At 44.3% G+C, this 26,725-nt stretch overlaps 1 protein-coding gene across 1 annotated transcript in view; it reads left to right on the top strand.

Annotated features, from left to right (window-relative positions):
* LOC309332339 (uncharacterized protein) overlaps nucleotides 1-26,725 on the top strand; it is a 41,998-nt gene that overhangs the window by 10,196 nt on the left and 5,077 nt on the right. Inside the window, exons 4-5 of the mRNA XM_081845489.1 lie at nucleotides 1,633-1,748; nucleotides 9,789-9,894. Coding sequence (XP_081701615.1) covers nucleotides 1,633-1,748; nucleotides 9,789-9,894 — 222 coding nt within the window. The remainder of the gene's footprint in view (nucleotides 1-1,632; nucleotides 1,749-9,788; nucleotides 9,895-26,725) is intronic.

The raw sequence follows: 26,725 nt of genomic DNA, 5'->3' as shown, positions 1-26,725 counted from the left end.
TATCAGGACAAGTTACTTGATGTTTACTGTTGTAACAATTGTTTTCTCAAAATTTATCTTCTGTACCATCAAAATAAATAAAAACAGTATTTATTTTTTTTAGAAAAGCCTATTTTTTCTTTCTCATACAATGCTATTTCAAACCTTTGATGATAGTGGTGGTCTGGGGGGCATTTTGCTTTCCTCCTGGTTGTTTTTTGCAGTAGGGTGATGGTGGGAGCATCCAACTTGAATAAATAAGGGTAAAACTGGAGCTGACACCATGTGGTTAGCAATGGCATGAATGGCTTTTGAAAAGTAAATTGGCGTGGTGGCGGGCACTACCTTGGCATGGGTGGTGCCTCAATCTTTTGCCCTCCCCCTTGTGGTCCCAATGGCATCCCGATCCAAGCTTGGCCTTGAGAAGGCTTACTACGAAAGACTACAGTTGCAGGTAGATATATGTGGAAGTAGAAGAGGAGCGACCACCCATAGTTTGCCCATATCTGTGTGATTGTAAACGAGGGAATACACGGCCTAAACTCTGCTCTCGCTGGAGCTGGAGGAGCTTATCTCCAGTGGTGTCAATGGTATCCTTCCCTCCTGATAAAAATAGCAAGTGGGGTGGGGAATTTTCATGGACTATGGCAGGGGGGAAGGGCTGACTGAGCTGCTATTTACATTCTTTAAAAATGTACACATTCACCACATTAAACATCTAGCCTGGCCTTAATCTAATATCACTCAATTCATTCGAGGGTTTTTTTTTAGTGCAGGAGTGGGAAACTCATATTGGCCTGAGGGCCAGATTCCCACATGAGCAAACTTTCAGGGGCCATATGCTAGGGTTAAGTGGCAAAAGTGAGTGGACCTCTCTATATAAGCTGGGAAGATGCACTGTCACAGTTAAGCACTTAAGGGTGGAGTTGAGCAGAACCTGTGATGGGTATGGCTTGGGAAAATTTCATGGCCTAAGGAGAGCCTCAAAGGTCAGAGAGACCCAGAGACTCCTCTCCCTGCTTTTAGTGCAAATATGGTAAGCTTAGGTTTTTGAGATTTGAGGACATCCACCTCCCATACAGGGACGTGGGTGGCGCTGTGGTCTAAACCACAGAGCCTAGGGCTCGCCGATCAGAAGGTCGGTGGTTCATATCCCTGCAATGGGGTGAGCTCCCGTTGCTCAGTCCCAGCTCCTGCCCACCTAGCAGTTTGAAAGCACGTCAAAGTGCAAGTAGATAAATAGGTACCACTCCGGCGGGAAGGTAAACGGTGTTTCTGTGCGCTGCTCTGGTTCGCCAGAAACGGCTTAGTCATGCTGGCCACATGACCTGGAAGCTGTCTGCAGACAAATGCCGGCTCCCTCGGCCAGTAAAGTGAGATGAGCGCCGCAACTCCAGAGTCGTCCGTGACTGGACTTAATGGTCAGGGGTCCCTTTACCTTTACCTCCCATACATGGTAGTAATTCTGGTTATTTTAGATTCAACATGGTTCTGCAGCCAATCACAGCTACCTGAGCTACCAGCATACCTGTATAACACATATTTGGCATATCCACACAATGTTACCCCTAACATGTAATTAAAAATAAATAAATTTCTGGAATGTACTCTTAAAAACGTTCAATAATTTATTTGCCTTCTTTCTCTGAACAGTGCCAGTGCCAGAGGTTCAAAGATGCTGGAGTAGGTTCCTTATGTTTCAGCCAGACCAGAAGGGGAACGTGCCTCGAATGCGCCTCCTGCAAACCAACAGTCCTTTTGGCCAGAAGGTACAACCAGCAGCCGCTGGGTGAACTTTCCTGCTCTTTTGCTTAGATAGGGCCTGCCCAGCAATAAGCATCGGAAGAAAGGAAAGTCATCCAGACAATCATTAGGAATCTCACACACTTGATAGAGATGTCACTGCAAAAGAGGTGCCCAGAAAACTTACGTCACGGCTATACATGCATCCTTTCTGAACAACATTGGCTTCAATTGGCTGCTCAGGTTTTTGGCTCCAGGCTTAACTAAGTAGCAGCTGCAAATCTTTTTTTCTTGCATTCATTTTTCAGTTGTGGGTGTCCCTCTTCTAGAATGCTCTCCCAGGGGAGACATGCTTGGCGACCTCCATGCCCTTTCAGTACCAGGCAAAAACCATCTTATTTTCCCTAACATTTCCCTTGTAATGATTTGTTCAACTGATGGTAGGTTATTGTTTTTATCCTACTGTTTTACTTGTTGTTGTTGTAGTTGTGCATTGATTTGTCTTGAATGGTTTATATATATGTTTATTATTTTGTCAGCCTTCCTGGGAAAGTTTTGTATTTAAGGGCAGGGTATAATAGTAGAAAATGAAACAGAAAAGCTGTTTTTAATAAAGGGGGGTGGAAGAAGAAAACATTGGGTGATATTCAATTAGGTTTTACTCAGAGTAGACATATTGAAATGAATGGATCTAACTTAGTATTTTGCTTGATTATAGTATTATTATCTTGGAATGGCAATGCGAAGGGATCAAAATGTAAGCTAAGAGTTCTTTTCTTCTTAGAGTGTTAAAGCTACTAGTTGGTGCAATTGCAAGAGTCACTCATGGTGGTTGAGCTAATTGACAGCTAATTAAGAGCTCCGGGGGGAGCCAAAGAAGTTTCCTTCAGCCTGAGTTTCTTGAGTATAAAAGAATGTCCAGTATGTTCTAGTTTCAGTAATACATTCATTTATTTTTAGCAGAGCAGAGCAGATTAGGCTTCTGTCTGACTGCTAACCAGACGACTCTGTACGTTCTTATTTATAGCAATCTTACAGCTAGAGTTTTGTTCAGCCTACCCGCTTATAAAGTTTTTTTAAAAAATAATATTTATTAAAGTTTCAAAAAAGTTACAAGAAGAAAAGAAGAAAAAAAGACAAAAAAGACAAAATACAAAGAAGTAAAAACAATTAAAAACAAATCAACCTTTCCAAGTCTTGACTTTCATTTACTTGTTTCCCTGACCTCCTCACACCTCCCTTTTTTGTATTCTAGTTCAATTAGTTATTTCAGCAAATCCTTTCCCTTTTTGCTTTTATCTTAATAATTTATCTTAATATATTATAACTTCACATTCTCACCTGTTAACAATCCATCTTTAAATACTCCTTTATAACATTACTGCTAAAACCACATAACTTCATTCCAACATCCTTCTAAGATTCCTTAATTTTACAATATTTTTGTAGATAGTCTTTAAATTTCTTCCAATCTTCTTCTACCGACTCTTCTCCCAGGTCTCAGATTCTGCCAGTCATTTCCGCCAGCTTATAAAGTTTGTCAACTTCTTCACTTTCTGGAGTCAGCCTATTTTATCCAAGCCACTTCTACGAACAATTACCCCGAATACTGCCCTTCCTTGGAAAGTTCTAGCAGAAATAGCCATTAGGTAAGGGTTATAGCTCAGTGGTGCAGTAGGTCCCTGGTTACATCTGAGCATTTTCCTGGGAACGCTGGAGATCTGCTGAGCTAGATGAGCCATGTCTCATTCTGTACAAGGCAAGCTTCCCATCTGTAAAATGTTGCAGTCTATGTTTTCCTGCCTCTGGCACCAGCAGCACTGGCTTCAGCAGATACTGAAGCAAAGCCAGGACATGGACATTGTAATGATGTTAGAAGAATGAATAAGCTCAACTAAACAGTTAGCAGGGTTGGGGGAGCTCATCATGGGTTTGTTTTTGTTTTTTTGCCCCCCTGCTCTTTGCAACTTTTGCTCTCCGAGCAACTTATGTGGGGCTCCCACTGGTCTCCTATCCAGGCACTGATTAGGTCCACAGCTGCTCAGCTTCAATGACGCCACAGCCCTGCAACATGCTTTACAATGTTCTCTGACCATTCACTCGGCTCCAATAAAGGTCTATTGGCTGCAGAGAAGCTGCAGTCTAGAAAAAACAACCTAGTTTAAAGCAGTGTGTTTTAAACCCAAGGGGCATCACCGTGCTGGCTTCGCTCCCCAGTAGACAATAGCCTTAAGAAAGAAGAGGCACTGGGTCATTTTAGCCAGAACAGGGAACATATTTTTATTAAGAGAGTTAAAAACCAAGCATGAATGTTTGCAGCCAGATGAAATAATAATCAGAGGCAGCGATTGCCAGTTGACCTACTCTGGATAGTTCCACTGCTATTAATAATTGACTATAAACAATAAAATCTCTCCCCTTGTTAAAATGAGACAACTGCAGAATAGCCTGTTATTGCATAACGTCTTAATTGTACTTAAGACATGAGAGCCTCAAAGGGAACATCATTTTATCAGCGTCCCTTTAAAATATCTGGACACATGTATTTTGACACATACACACAAAATAATCTTTGTCCATTGTTAAAGGACTAGGAACTGCTTTTGAAAGCTGACTTAGCTGATCCATTGCAAATGTGTTGTCTGATTATAAAAGCACATATTTAAATTACAATTCTTTTAGAAACAGGCCAACAATTTTACCTTAACATCAGTGATTTGTTTGTAGAATCTACTGGTTTATCAGAGGTTTCCACCCAAGGTGAGCACGATAATAAATATTTTTATTTGTTTGTTAAATTTGCTATTAAAAAAATAAAGAAGGAAAGATGAAAAATGACAACAAAAACTTCAGCTCACATGAAATAACCACCAGCACATCCATCTTAAATTAAAACATATAAAATTATATAATCCATCCAGATGTCAGAAGAGTAAGGGCAGTGAGGTCCTCAGATCATTAAGTAATAGACAGTGGATGTTTATCCTTATTAGCTCTTAGTATAAGTCTGGATCGCAAATATTTTAAAATAATGAATAAATCTGATGTGAGCTTTAAACTGCGGAGCAGAGCCTCAGAACCATGAGAGGGTCTTGACTCGTCTCAGTTTCATTTTTGGATGCGACCAGATAAATGGGGCGATTATCTTGAATATTTCAAGGTGGATGCAGTTCACTTACTAGCTGTAAGTGAGGAAGGAGTTGCTGAAGGAACAAGAAAATGTGGCATGATAATGTGGGGTCTCTAGCCCATGCACAGTAAGGCAAGAGTATGCAATTTAGGATCCAAACAAACTTAAGAGCATTCCCCATTGCCATAGCTGCTGTTCCTTCTGTTCCCCACCCCCTTCCGTAAGTTGACATGGTGGTCTCCTCAGGGGGAAAGATTTGACAGTTGCACATGCATAACCTACAGCAGCGATGTTCAACCAGTCAATGTTGTTTGTTGGTGTTTTGAGAATGAGGTGAGTGGTGTATGCTATTCCCCCTTAAAAATATATCGTCCTCCCGAAAAAAAAGCTCAACAACTCTGATTTCCCCCCAAAAGTTTAATAACTCTGCTCTCCCCAAGAAAAGCTGAACAACTCTGATCAATCCACCAGCCAGTGTGGTGTAGTGGTTAAGAGCGGTGGACTTATACTCTGGTGAACCGGGTTTGCGTCCCCGCTTCTCCGCATGCAGCTGCTGGGTGACCTTGGGCTAGTCATACTTCTCTGTAGTCTCTCAGCCTCACTTACCTCACAGAGTGTTTGTTGTGGGGGAGGAAGGGAAAGGAGAATGTTAGCCGCTTTGAGACTCCTTTGGGTAGTGATAAAGCAAGATATCAAGTCCAAACTCTTCTTCTCTTCTTCTTCTTCAATGACAATGGGTAGATCACTGCCAGATTTTTTATACTGGGAGTAGATCACATTCTCTTGGGAGCCGGACAGGCCTGACCTACAGCATTTATCATGGGAGGAGAGGGGCATTAATGAACTAGATAGTCAAATGGAATGAACAGTTCCAAGGAAGTATCCAGTGGAAGAACTCGGCTCATAAATCAAAATTAATATGCACAGATTTTGAAAACATACAGCGAAAAAGATAAACCTACACAAGATGCGACATGCCTGCCACTTGCTTGCAGATTATAGTGTCTCCTAATGGGAAATATTTCTCATTAGTGCAGATTCATTTACTGTAGATATATTTCAGTGGAAAGAAGGCACAAATTGCAAAACACCATTTTCTTGTTGAGGTACATTTTTTTTACCATTGTTAAACAGAATGCTTTGCCTATGGAACATTTACTCTTCACTGCTTTGCAGCTAATAAGGAAACGAGCTTGATATTCATGACAATAAATTGAAATCCTTATTCCCCTAGTGTGTCTTTAATAGTGTTTTGGAAACCTATCTGGTTTTTAATTAGAGTCTGAGGAATTTATAATTGCTTTGCTGTCTGTGAAGCCAAGAAGTTGTTTCTTTCTAGAGATACCGAAAAGCTCCAGGGCCAATCAGCCTACAGATCCACCCTGCAATTGAAAACAAAGATATCGGAAATAACATAGTTGAACTTTTCCACAGGTTCATAATTCCATAAACCTGCTGCAAATCAAGGTCATGCAGAAGAGCAACAGCGTTTCAAAGCTGTTGGATCAATTGTATATTTATAAGATGTTCTAGCCTCAAGGGGTTTCAACAGGATTCCGTCTGCTGTGAAAGAACAAAGTCCAAAAATTGGTACACAGAGAGTTTGTTTACTAGGGAAAGGACCATTCTTATTTCTGTCATGCAGAAATTGTGAATTTCACTTCGCGACAGTCAACAGTTGCTTGCATTGCAACAGAGAATAAGCCAAGCCACACATGAACTACAATGACATGAGGCAAGACTTCCCTCTTTACCTCCTTCAAATAGCATTAGATTAGAAAGGGTATATGTTATGAACCCGGAGTTTGGGAGCCAGGAAATTGTGTGCATCCTTCTTCTCATTTGTGTTCTGTTGTCACCTAGACAACCTTAGGAAGATGTAAGCCTTCCTGACTTAACTAATGGCTCAACATTTTACCGTATTTCATTCAAACCAAATGCGTGTAATAGGGAGAATGGAATCCTTATCTTTGAATAAGCTTCCCTTGTTCGCTTTGCACAAGCTTGCCTTCTCGCCATCTCTATGGACTTGCAATATTAGCTCCTGCCATAAGAGGTGGCCGATCACCTTTTCCCAAAGGCTTTCGTTGTTTCAGGGCTGGATTCTTCATTCCAGGGAAATTCAGATTCAAGCTTCTACTTGGAATTCCGTCGCCGCAGTCCTATTCCTGCTTTTTGTTCTCTGATCATGCCCTTGAAAAAGATGGAGAATTGTTGTCTGCCTCCTAGAGACGTTTAAACTCTATTAAACTGTTATTCAGGCAGGCATGTGGTACTCATACCTCCTCCACTCACCTCCAACAGGGTGGAGTTTAGGTTTTTTTTATTTAAAAAGTCTTGTTTTCTTTTATGTTTTGAATGAAGAGATCATACAGCTTGAATGCTTGCATCTATTGGACTAAATGCCTTGATAACACTTCCACTTCCTGCCTTTTAAAGAAAGTTTTTTTGGGGGATTTTAAACAGGGATTTGTCCAAGGAGGGGGAAAACCCTTGCTTGGCCCTGGATGCCCCACAGGAGAACATTTGCAGTGGAAGCCAAGAAAAATATGATATTTATTAGATTTCTTACCCACCCTTCACCATAAGGTTCCAGGGTGGCTTACAATACATTTTTTTTTAAAAAAATACACAGTAAAATAGACAATGTTCTATGAAAATAAACATATATCTCTAGATAGAAGAAGGTTTATTTATGAGGCAATAAACAATATGCTTGCACTTCACAAGTGGTATTTCTGCAACAGATAGAATGTCTTTTGGGAGAACCTAATTGCAATGAAAGTATGAAAATGGTACATTTTTTTATTACAGCCAGCCTGATATTTTTGGTCAAACTAATAGCGAAATGGAAAGAAAACCCATCTTCAAACTGTGACTGAGCAGGATAATTTTCTAAGAATTTCAGGGACTGAGGTGGGGGATTTGCTTCCTTCACAGACAAGGTGGTCAAGGACAGTATTCCCCCTCCTTAAAATAATAATAAAAATGTGAAAAAACCTTGCTGGTTGCTCATCACAGCCATCAAGACTTATCAACCTCATTGCCTTCTGGAGTTTGTTCCAGCCATGGTTCCTCTTCCTTTGCCAGTCTGGTCCTTGTGTAGTGGTGTTTCCATGGAGATTCTGGGCCCTCTGAAGGTACAGTAAGTCAGCCCTTATCCCTGAACATTCCTTAGAAATTTGCTCGCTACTCACAGAACTAGCTGTTCACAGAACCCAGTTGCAGGAATGTGTGCGATGCAAAACGTCTTGCAAATATGAGAAGAACCTCCAGTAATCGTTACGCATCGTTAAAAACTTGGAACTGTAAGCCTACTATATATTGGCAGCCAGGGAAAACACATGTGGCTGAAGGCATAAAAGTTTTTGCCTTCATTCCACAGATTAAGAATGGGAAGTTTTGCGGCTGGCGGTTGAAAGTGGAGCAAAAGAACAGGAAAGCCGTTGATTAATAATAAGGAATATTTATTCTATATATTGGAGACTTTAAACTCGAGTTCTCTCCCAGGGGCAATTTCTGAAGAATAGTTACAGCACATCATCCAGATGATAGATTATAAGTATTTTTCAGCAGTGACCCCCCAAGGAAGAGAGTGTTAGTAATGTGCATAGCAACCAATCTATAGAATCAATATTTTATATGAGAAAGCAGTGATTCTCTCTCCCCTGTTCCTATGTGCCTGCTGCTGTAGAAACAACACTTTTGTTTTGGTTTTTATCCTCTCAGCTTAACCAACCTTGGAGGGTTGTTGTGAAGATTAAATATGGGGGGGGGCAAGAAAATAATGCAAAATTCCTGCATTGCACAGGGTTGGACTAGATGACCCTCAATGACCCTTCAAATTCTACAATTTTTGGAATCCTTGGAAGAAAGGTGGGAAGAAAAATTAAGACGTATAAGTAACCATATTTTTATATTCTGAAACATGATGAGTCTTTAGAGAACAAAGAGCTGTTAATTGGCAAGTAATATAAATTATGTTTTGAAGTCAGTTACAGTTGACTGGCTGGTGCTTTTTAATATATTTGGTTAACCTATTTAATAAAAGGAAGCAAAGAGGCAGGAAATGTTGCTTGCTTAAAATTTGATTCTAGTGCTCCCTCCTGTGGCAAGGGGAATGCATGTCCTGTACTCTTAAAATAGATATATGCAAAGCATAATTGGTGCAACAGTCAAAGCTGCTGCCAGTCACTTCACATAGAAGAAATTGGCAGATATTGTTTTCATTCTCAATCTTACACAGTGATGATGCTATAAATCTCCAAAATAAGGAGCTTAATTGTTAGTTATATGTGTACTATAGCAAAAACTGGGTTCATCAATCCTGAGCGTGTAGCCAACGGAGAATGCAGATATTTGCATTGCGATGAGCGTCTTGCTCTGCATGGAAAACAATGTCATCAATACACTATGGATCGCTCAGTACTAATCTCCACTTTTGCTAATATTTGGGGGTTCAGGAAGGTAGGCAGTCCGTGCGGCACACATAGCTGTGTCTTCTGACAGAGGAGAACAAATAGGGGGCTCAGGAAGAGTGGTTGGATGGCTTCTGCTGCCGCCCCATAAACACCTGTAATTTGAGGCGATTGCCTCACTATGCCTAATGTTATGGCTGGCCCTGCATGGAAATTTAGGGAGAAAAATACAGTGGTACCTCGGTTTAAGTACTTAATTCGTTCCGGAGGTCTGTTCTTAACCTGAAACTATTCTTAACCTGAAGCACCACTTTAGCTAATGGGGCCTCCTGCTGCCACCGTGCCACCGGAGCACAATTTCTGTTCTCATCCTGAAGCAAAGTTCTTAACCTGAGGTAATATTTCTGGGTCAGTGGAGTCTGTAACCTGAAGCGAATGGAACCCGAGGTACCACTGTATTTAAGATAGAGAAATCATTTATCTCCTTGGTTTTGAATAAGTTTGTCTGTTTGTTTCAGTTGTTAAAGCAAATTCCTGTCACGGATGGTGACCAGTTAACATTCCAGACTTACTGTAATGCTTTGTCCTGGCTTTCTAAAAGCAGCTTGGAGACCAAAGTAAAAGGTAAGACATAATTCCAGGATTTATATTAGTCCTCTCTGTTTATTCAATTGCTCTTAAGCAGAACATTCCGTTAGTTCCAGTGTTAAATCTTGCAGTAGACACTATCTGCTGACACATTCGACAGAGGCCTCGCACGACACAGCATTATCCTTGCAGAGTATGCTGGCATCTGATCTTGAGCTCTTATTTGCTGTCACAACAAATGTTAAGATACTGTCCCTAGCTGGGTAAGATAACAGCTGGAATATACTTAAGAAGCAGATATGCCTTTAGACTTTTCCCTTTCCTTCTTACCGCTGTTAAACATATAATAAGGTTAAGCTACTGAGAGATCCATTCATGTCATATCTAAGGAGGGAGGAGAAATCCATTTCAGTCCACATTTTAAGGGGAACCTGCCACATTCACACTTTCTGAAACAGTGCATGAACCAAAATGGAGCCATCCTTTGAACTTTGCATATCTCTGAATTTTGTACATAAAGTAATGTGCACAAATATGCATTTACTGGGGGAAGGTTTGCATAAAAATGCAGAAATAGATGAAAATAACACAAAAATGCATTACATTATGGACTTTGCAAAAAAATATGTATATTAGGCAGAACTACATCAAACCTGTGTACATAAGGAAAAAATTCACACTAAAATGCTGGTGAATTTTCAAGAGTTTTTAAAACAAATCACAATTGAATGTGGAAATATGGAGAACTGAACAAGACTGGGAAAATAAGAAACTGAGAGAAGCTTAAATTGACAGATTTATCCAACAGTCATTATGATGAATCTCTATGATACCCAATCAAGGGTTAACATTCTTGAGGAAATAATAACTGAGGAAATGATTAAGACTGATATTTCACTCACAAAACTAGTTTTTTAAAAAAATAAAAGCCACCTATTGTATTCTCTGCATTGATTAGGAATGTAATTGCAGAACGTGCTATTAATGTATAAAACTCTGTCTGATGTGTGTTATCTCACAAGTCCTTACTGTTATCAGAACACCAGTAAAGAAGGTTGAAAACAATCTAAACATTTCAAGAGATTCCTTCCTTCCTTCCTTCCTTCCTTCCTTCCTTCCTTCCTTCCTTCCTTCCTTCCTTCCTTTCTGGAAGCATCTTCCAGAATTGTGGCTTTAGTCATGACACCATCACAACTCAAATAAATGTGTTTGTCATCCATCAAAGGCTGCTAGCTATGACGGCTATGGTCCATCTCTACAAGAAGCAGGAAGTCTCAGTTGCTCTTGTGCTCAGATCCTTCCTACTGGCTTCCTATAGACATCTAGCTGGCTACTGTGAGAGCTGGATGCTAGGCTTGATGGGCCATTGGCCTGATCCAGTAGGCTCTTCTTATGTTCTAAGTGCTTAAAGAATCTTCTACAGGGTTATCTTCTGGCCCAAACAAAAGAAGGCAGATCAGAGACCATGCAGAATAGACCAAGCACTATATTATGACCAGAAGAAGAAGAAGAAGAAGAAGAAGAAGAAGAAGAAGAAGAAGAAGAATCATATACACAGCAAGGCAGAGCCTCGGAAGAAAGAGCAAAGGAAAAAGACCTATCTATTCAACAATAGATACACCTATCTATATCAACCTATCTATATCAACAACCGCAGATATGCAGATGACACAACCTTGATGGCAGAAAGTGAGGAGGAATTAAAGAACCTTTTAATGAGGGTGAAAGAGGAGAGCGCAAAATATGGTCTGAAGCTCAACATCAAAAAAACTAAGATCATGGCCACTGGGCCCATCACCTCCTGGCAAACAGAAGGGGGAGAAATGGAGGCAGTGAGAGATTTTACTTTTTGGGGCTCCATGATCACTACAGATAGTGACAGCAGCCATGAAATTAAAAGACGCCTGCTTCTTGGGAGAAAAGCAATGACAAACCTAGACAGCATCTTAAAAAGCAGAGACATCACCTTGCCAACAAAGGTCCGTATAGTTAAAGCTATGGTTTTCCACGTACTGATATATGGAAGTGAGAGCTGGACCATAAAGAAGGCTGATCGCTGAAGAATTGATGCTTTTGAATTATGGTGCTGGAGGAGACTCTTGAGAGACCCATGGACTGCAAGAAGATCAAACCTTTCCATTCTTAAGGAAATCAGCCCTGAGTGCTCACTGGAAGGACAGATTGTGAAACTGAGGCTCCAATACTTTGGCCACCTCATGAGAAGAGAAGACTCCCTGGAAAAGACCCTGATGTTGGGAAAGACTGAGGGCACAAGGAGAAGGGGACGACAGAGGACGAGATGGTTGGACGGTGTTCTCGAAGCTACCAGCATGAGTTTGACCAAACTGCGGGAGGCAGTGGAAGACAGGAGTGCCTGGCGTTCTCTGGTCCATGGGGTCACAAAGAGTCGGACATGACTAAATAACTAAACAACAACAACATTCAACAATGAAGATTTGTATAAGTGGTTGCACGCATATTGGTTGCAGCCCAATTCCCGCCTCCTTGTGGACAGGTTTATGGCCTGGGACATCAAATCAGCAAATGCCCTCTGCTGCAAATGAGAATGAATGTATGGCTATTTCAGCACTGCAGTCTGCAACCTATTGGCTGACTAAGAGTCTGAGTAAGATATGGGCTTTGCGTTTGTAAATCAGCCGAACTCCAGTCAAGTCCAGGGAGGTTTGCTGGCTTGTGTGGGATAATTATACAGAAGCAGTCATGTGTGGTAGTTTTGTCGTGTTGTCGGGGGATATTCTTCTATCCAGTATTTTGTTCTCCAGAGATCACTATCAATTTTCTCTGTAGTTTAGTATTCATGAAAAGTTGTGTCTTGTGTCTCTTGGAATGGAAAATGCCATTTACTTTTTGATGGCATCTACATGTTTTCAGACACAGGTCCCATTTATTTCAATGGGACTTGCTTCCAGATGAGTGAGTAGAGATTGAAGCCACAGGATTTTCTAGTTTACTAGCTTTTTGCATACTAATTCATCACTGGCTTGTAGTTCAGGGTTTACTCACTTTCTCATGTGTATTGCATTAGGTTGTTTTAGTCCATTCTGCTGTAGATTTAGATCAGGACTTTTATCAGAATGATTTTATACATCGACTATCTTTCCTAGGCATGGGGCTGGATCCTAAAATGGTAATCTTAGTTCATGAAATTATCATCCTCTCTTCTCCCCTGCTGCCCTGTAAGGTGACTATCTGTTCTACTTTACAGAGGTCCTCTTCTAGCTCCAGGGAGGGTCTCCTCTTGTAGTTGGTTAATGATAAATTCTATTGGATTAGCCTTCTTGGGAAATCCAAGAAACAGGTTGAATAACATTATACTCAGGCATCACATTGCTGTAGGTATAAATCTGTTGCCCACGTTCAGCTGCTCTGCATTCAAAATGAAATTATTGATTCATTACCCAGGCTTGGAAGGAGTGAAGAAGTGCTGAAAGGTTTTGCTTTTGAAATACCTGATGGGATTAGCTGTCTCAATTGAAAAACCCAGGAATACCAGTTTTGAAGTGCAGAGTTCATTTGATTAATTAAAGCAATTACAGCACACAGTGCATTTCCTGCAGATTAATGGCCAGATGGGGGAAACTGATATTCTGGAATTTTGCTTTGTTTTGGGCTATTACCTCCAGCTGGCTGCTGGACAGTCCTTTGCTGGAACGACTATTATTGCTATTAAATCATTTTGTTTAAAAACAACCAAACAGGAATAACTGCTCCTTTCTTCTCAAAACCCCAGCCCCAGGCACACACCCAATGCTTTACAGAAATGATATAGCTCTAGGGGCATGGCCTTCTCTGTGAAACAAAAGACTGTAATCCAGTTCTTATCTCACAGCATTTTCTAAAATTATTTCGCCTACAGTCATGGGAGAAAGGAGCTTTGATTGAAAAATATGGACGTGAATTTTTTTGAGAATAACTTCAGTTGTGTGATTTCTATAGGTTATGACATGTAAAGCCCTAAGTGGCTTAGAACCGGGATCATGTCTTTCATTATAAGCCTACCCATCAAACTTCATTTAAGAGCCAGTGTGGTCCAATGACTACTTAGTGTGTTGGACTAGATGCTGGAAGACCATATCCACCTAACCTACCTTACAGAGTTGTTGTGAGTAGAAATGGGTGGCTCTGTCATTAAAAAAAAAAATGATTCAGCAGATATACATCTTAGAAAAAGTGGAAATACAAACAAACAAAACACACAGATATTATGGACATGGTAGGTATATGAGAGAAAAATAGCATAAATATAGATTTTACAGTACTCAGCATATAAATACCGTATTTTTCGCTCCATAAGACTGACCATGACGCACCTAGTTTTTAGAGGAGGAAAGGGGGAAAGCCCCATTTTGGGGGGGATCAGCTCAAAGTTGTGCAGCTTCTTTTGCAAAGGGGAAAAGCCCCTTTTTTTGAGGATCAGCTCAAAGCTGTAGAGCTTACTTTGCAAACGGAAAAAATCCTGTTTTTATGGGGTTCAGCTCACAGTTCTGCAGCTTCTTTAGGAAAGGAAAGGGAGCCATTTCTACAATTTCCAGACAGATAATTTAATCAGCCAGTAACGTGCCACTGGGGAAAGAAACAGCCTCCATCTGCAGAACATTCAACAATGGAGGCCTGGGCAAGGGGGCGGGGCCAGAAACGGAGCCAGCGATCAACCACACATTCACTCCATAAGACACACAGACATTTCCCCTTACTTTTTAGGTGGGGGAAAAGTGCGTCTTATGGAGCAAAAAATACGGTAATTTGTGGGCATCCATCTGTCTTGGGAGACAGTGGAGGAGTGTGCCTTTTGGGGTGAGTTCAAGCTGTTGGACAGTTGCAGCGCCTGCTGTGGCTGTAGAGACTGATGTGGGAGAGATGTTTTGTTGCAGCTGGGGCAGATGAAGATGTCCAGTTGTGCTGCTGCAGATGCATCACGGCGTTCCTTCTCTTTGCTCTCCTCCCAGCGGTCCTTTCTGCTCTGGCCACTACTTTGTTTACACAACTTTACTGCCTGTCTCCAGGCACTGTGGTCATCTGTAAGGGATTCCCACAAGGCAGAGTTAATGTTGCCAGCAATGCCACTGGGACTAGATCAGTGTTTCCCAACCGGTGTTCCGCGGCACACTAGTGTGCCGCGAGACGTTGCCTGGTGTGCCGTGGGAGGGAGGCGGGCGAGGCGGGCAGCGAGAGGCTAGGAAGCAAATGGATTGCGAAGTCTGCCAGGTTCAGATTCGGGTCTCGGCTGTTTCCGGCAAGTGCAGATTCGGGTCTCGGCTGTTTTCGGCAAGTGCAGATTCCGGACTCGGCTGTTTCCGCCGGCCCAACTCGCCGATCCCGCGCCGTACGTAAGAATTCTCGAGGAAAGGCGCAGGCGCATTCCTCCTCGGAGAGAGCGGGCGTTGGCGTCCAAGATGGCGGCTGTGCTGGCTGAGGGGAGCGCGGGCGGCGCCGAGTCCGAGGCAGCGGCTGTTCCGCCCATGGCGGGGCTGGAGATGGTCCAGCAGGGAGTCGAAGCCCGGGTCTACCGGGGCCTCTTCCTAGGCCGGCCAACTGTGGCGAAGCATCGCTTCCCGAAACGTTACCGGCACCCGCTGTTGGAGGAGCGCCTGAGCCGCAGGCGGACGGCGCAGGAGGCCCGCTCGCTGCTTCGCTGCCGGCGGGCAGGTGGGCGCGCCTCGAGACTGGACTGCGCGGGGCAGGGGCGCGGGCTGGGATTCCATCTCCTTTAAATTGCATGGCTGGCCCACCTCTTTGCAAGGAGTGCGGTTGGGAATTGCAAGCAAAGCAGCCACGCAGCTCGATTCCAGTCGTTAGTGACCGAAACTAATTCCCCCCCCCCACTATAGGCAAGGAAGCTGAAGACTGGTTATGGAAGGCGGTGGGCTGGTGGGCTGGTTTGCGAACATTTTTCAGAAGCCAAACGTGCTCCATTTTGCGTGCCATGCTTCTGTTTTGCGGTCTGTCTGCTTTTGCTGTTTATTTTGCATTTTTGTCTTTCTGACTTTTTTGTTTTGTTTTTGTGACTGATTGATTGACTGATTGTGTGACTGCAGTACATTGTTTATTGCTTTCATTTTATGGATCAATGGTCTTTATCGATAGTAAAATTCATGTTAAATTGCTGTTTTAGGGGTTGTTTTTAAATGTCTGGAATGGATTAATCCATTTTGCATTACTTTCAGCCAAACAGGCCCAGGTTGCGCACTGAATAAAGTATTTTATAATTTTTCATATTTCTGTTTACTTACTATTTCATAATAAAGTAATTATAAACTACTATCTTTGTGTTTATTTGATTCCTATTAAAGAGAGTTACTTTATATATAGTCAATATAGGCACAGAATTAATTTTTTAAACATTTTCTAATGGTGGTGTGCCTCGAGATTTTTTTCATGAAACAAGTGTGCCTTTGCCCAAAAAAGGTTGGGAAACACTGGACTAGATGACCCTCGGGGTCCTTTCCAACTCTATGACTTGATGAGATGAGACGTTCTAGCCATACAAAAACAATCAAGGAGCAAAGCAGGGCCAACCAGAAGTGTGGCCTGGGAAGAGTCATGAGTGCAGATACAAAGGGCATTTGACTCCTGAGCCTGAGGTTTCCCACTCCTGCCCAAGTAAATATGCCTAGTACAGTGGTACCTCGGGTTACAGACGCTTCAGGTTACAGACTCCGCTAACCCAGAAATAGTTGTTGTTGTTGTTTAGTCGGGTCCAACTCTTCGTGACCCCATGGACCAAAGCACGCCAGGCACTCCTGTCTTCCACTGCCTCCCACAGTTTGGTCAAACTCATGCTGGTAGCTTCAAGAACACTGTCCAACCATCTCGTCCTCTGCTGTCCCCTTCTCCTTGTGCCCTCAATCTTTCCCAACATCAGGTTCTTTTCCAGGGAGTCTTCTCTTCTCATGAGGTGGCCAAAGTATTGGAGCCTCTGCTTCAGGATCTGTCCTTCCAGTGACCAATAGTACCTCGGGTTAAGAACTTTGCTTCAGGATGAGAACAGAAATCGCATGGCAGTGGTGCTGCAGCAGCAGGAGGCCCCATTAGCTAAAGTGGTACCTCAGGTTAAGAACAGTTTCAGGTTAAGAATGGACCTCCGGAACGAATTAAGTTCTTAACCCGAGGTACCACTATACTAGTTCCTCCTATACCATATATTCACTCAATTTTTGTGCATTTCTCCTCATATATTGACATATAATAAGAAGACACCTTCCTAGCTAGGTCAGCGTCAAAGACTTATGAGTGGTTCACTTCATTCTAGAACATGTCCGTAGGGCTTTAAACTTTCATGTACTGAAGCAGTGAGTCTGAAGATATTAAATGATATATTAAGGACCTCACATCATCATCATTGACAGGAAAACATATTAATGAAGGAATGGTAGGGACTAGAATTCAGGGTCGTTGCTGTGCGGCTTGCATGCTTTAGGGACCCATGACTGTGTTTGAAGCTGTTTGCTGCAGCTATTGATCCAGACGTGGGTGATAGATCAGACTAGGATGTTCTTGGTTATCAAATTGTTAACAGCCGCACTAGATGCTTGATGGGGAAATGTTAAGGAGTATGGTGTTTGCCTCCTAGGTGGGTCATAAGGAAAGGGTTAAATGCGTGTGAAGTGATTGGCCAGAGAGAAACTGATAGGAGGAGTTAGAGTTGGAGTTGGAGAAGGAAGAGGGAGAATAAGTGTGGGTTGGTTGAGTTGTGTTGTGTTGTGAGAGAGTGAGAGGAACTGTTAGGTGGAGTCAGATAGATAGTTGGGATAATCGGTTTGAAGTTGTTAGGAACATATAGGTCAGTAAATAAACTAAGATTAAGAAACTGCCAAGAAAAATTAACTGAAACCATAAACTTGTTCATGCCTATAAAATAAACTTGATTATTTGTTAATGTTAACAACTGTCTAAGACTCCGTGTGTACCCGAGAGAAACGGGTTAGTGGCAGTGAAGAAAGCAATCACAGTGGTGGCACAGGGATCAATAGACCATCAAACGTCCAGGGACCCTGTGTGATCGCCACAAGGAGCAGCGAGGATCCACCTCAGTAATAACACTTTTGTAGTTTTGGGGTGCTAGATTCCGTGACTGTTTTCTTTTCTCTTGGAATAAGATGAAGCTTGCTTGGATTCTTGCAAATCTGTGACAATGAAACAGCAACAAAAACAGATAGCTACAGAGCCCCCCAAGGGCCATGACAGATACTAATGCATCTTTCCTGCAGGCTGAAGAATTATTCAGATGTGTAGCTAGCAGCTGACATCCGAATAAAAATTCATCAGCCCGACTGTACTAGCTCTGGTCACAGAATAATGGCATCAAAAATAGATTCATCAGTCACTGTTAGGCATTGCTTGATTCTATAGGGTGGCTATTTGAGAATCCCTGATAAGGTTCGTTGGCAAGGCCCAGCATTTCTGAGTAGAGCAGAGCATTAGTCCGCAGTATTTGCGACACAGCCTGGTATCTCTGACCAGCGTTGAAATGTGGGCTTGCATCATGAGACTTAAACCATGAAATTGACTCTTATATTCCAAATTAATAGGAATTTTGGATTACTGCCAGGCTTGCAAGGAGATTCACACTTCAGTAATCTAGATATCCTCTGCTGAAGGCTATTTTTCAATGAAGAAAACTGAGCTGTGGGGGAGAGAAACAGAAAAGAGAAGCTTGGGAGCATGGCATCAGTTTAGCGACGCTGGAAAATTTGGGCAGATGAATAAAGCAATTAATAGAAAGGAAAGAATACTCACGAGTAAACAGAGAGCTGATCACACTGCATTTTATTTTCTCTTACTTTCCATTGAAATCAGTGGAGCTTACTTACATCATGGCTCACTTGACCCAATGATCTCACTAGGAATGAAGTACAGTTTCCTTAGTTTGGATCCACCACTGTGTGTTAAAATTACTTGCAAACCATTTAAAAATAAAATTTAAAAAAATTAATGCCTTTCTATCATGCTAGGGCCTTTGTTATCATTTTCAGAACACTGAAATGATGAAGCAGGGTTACTTCTTATTGAGCAATTGGGTTGAATATTGCCTGTATGTTTTCCCTTATGTCTCCAGAAAATAAACAACAACTGAAAAGGTTTAAGCTCAGTCAGGCCAGAGTTACGTGCTTGATTTCTTTGAAGGGAACAAACTCAAAACACAAATGTACTTTCCTTCTGTCAGGGAACTGCCATCGGAGGAACAGGTGGTGGAAAGGCTCCAGGAGAATAGGAGAGATTCTGCAGCAGAAGAAGGAACCAGTAGGGGGAGAGCAGGAGCTCCGGAGGAAGGGGAGTCGGAGGGGAGGCTCTGGGATACTTCCAGTGAGAATAGTGAAGAGGTAACAAGACCCCCCTTAGGAACTCCCACCCTTCGCCGGAAACTGTCACGCAGAGAGTCCCGGAGGCGCATGTCCGTCAAACAGCTTTTATGCTGGAGTAAGTTCCGTAGACGCCCACTGTCAGATTCTACCAGCGACTGACGGAGTCATGCTTTGGGGGCTCCGTTAGTGACTCGGTTTGGTTGACCAGCCAAACACCAGAGGGATCAAGCTTTTACGCACAAGCAGCTCATTATCCCATCACAGCAATCTGACAGTCTTTGAAAGCAGCTTGTGCAAGCAGAGGGCATCATGAGCGAACCAGCCGGAACCGGAGGAGCAGGAGCTGGAGCTGGAGCAGGTCCAAGCCTGGAAGAAAGGTACAGGGCGTTGGAGGTCCAGCTCGCGCTGCAAACGGCGAGGCTCGAGGAGAGGAGGGCTCAAGATGCGGATAAGGGGAAAACCACCCCACTTGCCAGAAAGGTGCCTGGATTGGTGCAAAAATTTGGGGGGGATCCCAGGAACTATCAAGCCTTTAGGACAGAGATGCAATATGCTCTCAATCTACTGTTTGATGACTTCCCCGATGAGAACTCTAGAGTGGCGTACGTGATTGGCCATCTAGAGGGAGGGGCGAAGGACTGGGTTAGACCCCTGATGGCAGCCAATAATGAAATCTTAAAGGACACAATGAAGTTTTTTCGCGCCATGGACTTGATGTTTTCCAGCGAGATTGAGCAGGGGGTGGTGCGCAGGCAGTTAATGGCGTGTAAACAGGGGAGCCGATCTGTACGTGAGTACTGGACTGAGTTCACCATGCTGATTCATAGACTGGGGTGGGACCTTGCGAGAACCAATTCAAATGCTGTTTGAAGAAGGGCTCTCTCCGGCAGTGAAAGATGAACTTTCCCGGGCGCCTAGGGCGGAGTCTATGGATCAGCTGACTAAATCTGCGCTGTCCATAGGGGCGCGCCAGGAGGCAAGAGCTTTGGAAAAGCGGGAAGGAAAGGGGGAACGTTGGAAGGACTTCCGCATTCCAGAGATTCCGGAGCAGCCTTTCCCGCCAGCAGAGCCGATGGAACTTGGAACAGCGCGCACGCGCGCAGTTTCAAACACCAGTGAAGGGCGGAAGAAGGAGGGAAAGAGCGCCAAGAGATGTTATCTCTGCCAACAGCCAGGTCACTTTGCCAGAGTCTGTCCGCAAAGGAAGGAATGGCAAGGGATGGCGGGAACTGTTGGGGGGAAGGAGGAAGGAGAAATCAAGGAGCAAGTAAAAGCCAACGCCTGGCTGCCAACATCAGGGCACAGCAGCCAGGCCAAGGAGTAGTGAATGTGCCCACGCCGGAACCTCCAAGACCAGCGCTGGTGATAGAGGTGTTGCTGGAACTGTCAAACGGACACCCACTAAAGATAAAAGCGCTATTGGATTCAGGCAGCTCCTGTAATTTCATGAGTAAGGAGTTTGCAGCTGAACACCAGATACAGACTATCCCATTAAGTAAGCCTTTGCAGGTTACCACGATTGATGGGAGGGAACTGTTGGGAGGAGAAGTGAGCCAACAGACTGTACCAATGATAATGAGGGTGGCAAGACACACAGAACTGATAGCGTTTAACGTAGCCACCTTGGGAGGAGCTCCTATTATTTTGGGAATGAGCTGGCTGGCACTACACGATCCGCTAGTAGGCTGGCATCAGAGAGTGGTTTCCTTTGGATCAGCACATTGCCTAGAACACTGCAAGGAGGGAGAGGCTCAGGCAGGGGCCAGGGCCACTCTAGCAGGGATGGAAGTGAGGGACAAGGGGGAGGTGCCACCACAATACGCTGACTTGATGGACGTCTTTAGCGAAAAGGAAGCAGATAAACTGCCCCCGCACAGACCCTTTGACTGTCAAATTACCTTACTCCCAGGAGCACAATTGCCAGTGGGCAAGCTGTATGCAATGTCAGACAGTGAGATGCAGGAGTTAAGGGAGTTTATTGACAAGAACCTCAAGCGAGGTTTCATCAGAGAGTCACGAGCGGTGGGGGGCAGCCCAGTGTTCTTTGTGGACAAAAAAAACACGGGTAAACCCAGGCTTGTATGTGATTTCAGGGCCCTAAATGCAGTGTCAGAACCAGTGACTTTCCCTATGCCTAGAATTGATGACATTCTGACACGGGTGAGAAAAGGGAAAATTTTTACCAAGCTGGACCTTAGAGGGGCATATAACTTGATACGTGTGAGAAAGGGGGATGAGTGGAAGACCACTATGTTCACCCCCTTGGGGGCCTTTGAGTACCTCGTTATGCCCTTCGGATTACAGGGGGGCTCGGCCTGTTTTCAATCATTCATGAATCACGTCCTGGGGCCATTGCTCTACAAGAACTGCGTAGCATTCTTAGATGACGTCCTGGTTTACTCAGAGAATGAGGAGCAGCATGTGCGAGATGTAAGAGAAGTACTGAGCAAACTGCGAGAAAATCGGCTGTGGGTGAAACTGGAGAAGTGTCAGTTTCATACCAGGGAGGTGGAATTCCTGGGGTACCGGTTGTCTGACAAGGGATTGGCCATGGATCCCAGCAAGGTTCAAGCGGTACTGGAATGGAAAACACCAAAGACCAAGAAGGACGTGCAAAGATTCTTGGGCTTCGGAAACTTCTATAGGAAGTTCATCAAAAACTTTGCCCATTTAACAGCGCCCATCACGGATTGTCTTAGCAGCAAGAAAAAATTTGTTTGGACGGAAGAAGCGCAGCGGGCGTTCGAACACTTAAAGCAGGCGTTTGCGTCGGAAGAGCAACTTTTGCACGTAGATGTACAACAACCAATGAGAGTGGAGACTGACGCGTCAGACAGAGCGGTGGGGGCCGTGCTTCTCCAGCCGGGAAAAGATACGTCTGAATGGAGACCGTGTGCATTCTTCTCGCGGAAGTTGAACAAATCCGAGAGGAACTACACAGTATACGACCGAGAACTGCTCGCCATTCATGAAGCATTCCGGAGATGGCGGCACTTGCTGATTGGGGCGCAGCACAAGGTTCAAGTCCGAACTGACCACAAAAATCTGGAATACTGGAGAACAGCCCGAGTGCTGAACCAGAGACAAGTGAGATGGGCCCAGGAGTTCTCCAAATTCCACTTTGAGATTAGTTACGTGCCAGGCTCCGAGAACGTGAGGGCGGACGCTCTTTCCAGGAAACCTGAGTACTTAGAGGGGGAGGGAGCGCCTGAAGCAAGGCATGTAATCCCTGAAGACCGCTGGGTGTGTGGGGCGGCATTGGTGGGGCAGAGGGAACTGATAGAGGGTACTGAGAATGATGAATACGCCCAAGAGAAACTCAGAGAACTCAGGAGGACAGAGGAGAACACAGGGGGGTTTGAAGAAAAGAACGGGGCGTTGTATTACAAAGGGGCACTGTACATACCCGATGGGGAACTGAGGGGCAGAGTACTCAAGCAGTTGCATGACAGCCCCACAGCGGGGCATTTTGGACAGCACAAAACCATGTGGTTGGTTACCAGGGAGTTTTGGTGGCCCAAGGTGAGGGAGGACGTACGGGAATATGTCAGGGGTTGCGACAGATGCCAGCGAGCGAAAGGGGAGAGGGTGGTGCCAGCGGGGCTATTACAACCCTTACCCACACCAGAAAGGCCATGGGAGGCAGTATCCATAGATTTTATGACGGACCTGCCAAAATCCAAAGGCAAAACAGCTGTCATGGTGGTGGTAGATCTACTAACTAAGATGTGTCATTTTATAGCCTGTTCACATGCGGTCACAGCGGAGGAAACCGCCAAGTTGTTTGTAGAGCATATTTTCAGGTTGCATGGCGCCCCCTTGAGGGTGGTCAGCGACAGAGGGAAACAGTTTACTTCCATGTTCTGGAGGAAACTTATGAGCTTACTGCACGTGGAACTCAATTTTTCAACTGCCCGGCACCCAGAAACAAATGGGCAAGCGGAAAGGGCAAACGGGATTTTACAACAATACCTGAGGTGTTATGTAGAAGACAGAGAAAATGATTGGGTAGATAAGTTACCTCTGGCAGAATTTGCCTACAACAATGCGGAGAACGTGTCCACAGGGATGAGTCCCTTTCTGGCAAATTATGGGTGTCATCCCCGGGCATTTCCAGGAGAAGGAGGGGAGAGGTGGAGCGTGCCGGCGGCGGAACATTTTGTTGAAGAGATGGAAGCGATCCACCGTCAGCTTCAACTTAACTTAGAGAAAGCCAAGGAAGAATATAAGAAGCAAGCAGACAGAAATAGGAGGGAAGGTGAAACTATAAGGGTGGGAAACCGGGTGTGGCTATCCACCCAAGGACTACCGTTCAAGGGAGGGAGTAAAAAATTGAGACCCAAAAGATTGGGACCCTTTGAGGTCATACAGCAGGTCAACCCAGTAGCATTCAAACTCAGACTGCCCAGTCACATGAAATTGCACCCAGTATTTCACAGGTCATTACTGTCGCCGTACCGAGAGGGACGTGAGTGGGGGGAGCGTGAGAGAGAGGTCACCCAAACGCCCGTGATCGAAGAGAGAGAAAGCGACATGAACGTGGCAGGAATCATTGATTCCAGGTGGAAGGGGAATCAGGTGGAATATCTGGTAGAATGGGAGGGGGAAGTAGAGTCGGAAAACACTTGGGTACCAGCAGAGGTAGTCAACAACGAGGTTTTAATAGAAACATTTCATCAGCGTTTCCCAAAAAAACCACAACCCGTGGCACGATTTAGAAGGGAACACTTTGGGACCACCGATGATGAAGGGGAGTTTGAAGGGTTCCCAGAGTCAGGGGTGGGTGAGGAAGCCAACTCCGACGAAGAAGAGGAAGACGGGGAGAGAGACGGTACGCCGTGGCTAGAAGTGTTTGAATCCTCGGACGACGAGGAGAGTTCCTTCAGGGGCTTTCCGCCCTCACCGCCAGTGGGAGAGGAGGCGGGGGGGTGAAGGGGGCCCTGGGGGGGAGGTGGATGTCAGGGAACTGCCATCGGAGGAACAGGTGGTGGAAAGGCTCCAGGAGAATAGGAGAGATTCTGCAGCAGAAGAAGGAACCAGTAGGGGGAGAGCAGGAGCTCCGGAGGAAGGGGAGTCGGAGGGGAGGCTCTGGGATACTTCCAGTGAGAATAGTGAAGAGGTAACAAGACCCCCCTTAGGAACTCCCACCCTTCGCCGGAAACTGTCACGCAGAGAGTCCCGGAGGCGCATGTCCGTCAAACAGCTTTTATGCTGGAGTAAGTTCCGTAGACGCCCACTGTCAGATTCTACCAGCGCCTGACGGAGTCATGCTTTGGGGGCTCCGTTAGTGACTTGGTTTGGTTGACCAGCCAAACACCAGAGGGATCAAGCTTTTACGCACAAGCAGCTCATTATCCCATCACACCTTCCTTCTTAGAACGTTGATCTTAGAAGGGGAATGGAAGAACATCCCAGAGGCCAAGCTTTCATCTTTCATGGCTTATCTCCTATTACTAGCTAGCCCTGTTTTAATAATAATAATAATAATAATAATAATAATAATAATAATAATAATAATAATTTATTTCTACCCCGCCCATCCGGCTAGGTTTCCCCAGCCACTCTGGGCGGCTTTCAACAGAACATTAAAAACAGAATAAAACTTCAAGCATTAAAAACTTCCCTGCCTTCAGATGTCTTCTAAAAGTCAGATAGTTGTTTATTTCCTTGACATTTGATGGGAGGGTGTTCCACAGGGCGGGTGCCACCACTGAACAGGCCATCTGCCTGGTTCCCTGTAACCTCACTTCTTGCAGTGAGGGAACTGCCAGAAGGCCCTCAGCGCTGGACCTTAGTGTCCAGGCTGAACGATGGGGGTGGAGACACTCCTTCAGGTACAGTATACTGGATCGAGGCCATTTAGGGTTTAAAGATCAGCTTGTGACCTTGCCAACATCAGCAATGCCATGCCTAGGGTGTGTTTTTTTCAGAACTCAGTTCTGGCACCTCTCAGTGGGTGGGTGCCATTGCCATTCTAAGAGAATGAAGGTGGTGTTCATCATGAGTTCTGGCACCTCCTTTTCTAGTAAAATAGCACTGGTCATGCCCACAGAAAAGGTGCCAGGTTTGAGCTCAAGAATAATCATACACAGTTCTTGTATCGTTTGAGATCCTGCCCTAACCTAACCCTTAGCTCAATTAACTTGCTCCAACATGGGAAACTTGAGAAAACCCCCTTTGCAGATTGGCTTTGCTTAAGAACAAATCAATGGTTATTAGAAACATCAGTTATTGACAAGATTTTGGGGCACATCTGGCTTTTAAACCAGCCAATACCTTCTTGTTTGTTTTTACCACATGAGTGGTAAGCCCTTTTGTTCAAATCAATAAATTACCGTCATTCTACTCTAATTCTTGTGATGCATGCAAACAATGTAATTATCCCAAATGAAGAGGATACAGCATCTGTGATTTCACCGAACTCATAAAAATGATAATGACGCACATCTAAAGATTTATTGATTTCCCAAGTGCATGCTTTTCTTTTTTTCCTTAACAAAATTGGTGGGGCAGAGGGTGCTCCGGATTGTAAGTGTCATTGCTACACAGGAGTTTAGCTTTATAAAAGTGGCATTCTGATATTGTCACCAGAGAACAATATTGTGAATGCTAAGCTTGTATTTGCCTTGAGGCCAAAGTCAATTCTTGAACCTTTTTTGGCTAAATCTCCTTTCTTCTGCCTGTGTGGTATTGGATAAATATACTTAAGAGAAGATTGTTTCCCTTGCTTCCTCAGACCAAAGTCCCATTAAATCCATGATTGAAGCCACTACCACAGAGGAGGGAGGAGATGCAGAGAGTGGCTGTGGGCTAGACCCAGGGCCAGCCCACCCATGAGGCAAGGTGAAGTGACCACCTTGGGCAGCAGGATCCATATGGGCAGTGGATCCAGTCTCCAAGAAATTATTCACCCACTGCCACTGCTGCACCTCCTTGTCCTGCTCCCAAAGCCGTGTCTACAGTGGCCTCTTGGTGAATAGGCAACTCCTGCTAAAACTGGTTACTTGCAGAAGAGAAGCAGTTTCTGTGGCGGTGCTGTTTGGTTGTTTCAGATTCCATAGTGTGATGTGGAAAGGTCTTCAGAACCTGATTGTTGATGCCAGGTTGCTGGCTAACATCATTGTGCCCCATCTATGACTTCCTGCACCATCTAAAACATGGGTAGGCAAATTAAGACCCAGGGGCCGGATCCAGCCCAATCGCCTTCTAAATCCAGCCTGCGGACGGTCCGGGAATCAGCATGTTTTTACATGAGTAGAATGTGTCCTTTTATTTAAAATGCATCACTGAGTTATTTGTGGGGCCTGCCTGGTGTTTTTACATGAGTAGAATGTGTGCTTTTATTTAAAATGCATCTCTGGGTTATTTGTGGGGCATAGGAATTCGTTCATTTCCTCCTACCCCAAAATATAGTCCGACCCCCACCCCAAGGTCTGAGGGACAGTGGACCGCCCCCCTGCTGAAAAAGTTCCCTGACCGCTGATCTGAAATGTTCAGAGATCTACATGGGCTTTTTAATCTGACCCAAGATTGCAGTCCTGTAC

This window comes from Podarcis erhardii, assembly GCF_964252035.2.
Source record: "Podarcis erhardii genome assembly, chromosome: 17".
Lineage (NCBI taxonomy): Eukaryota > Metazoa > Chordata > Lepidosauria > Squamata > Lacertidae > Podarcis > Podarcis erhardii.
The sequence above is the reverse complement of the archived record's forward strand: the minus strand, read 5'-3'. Positions and strand labels throughout refer to the sequence as shown.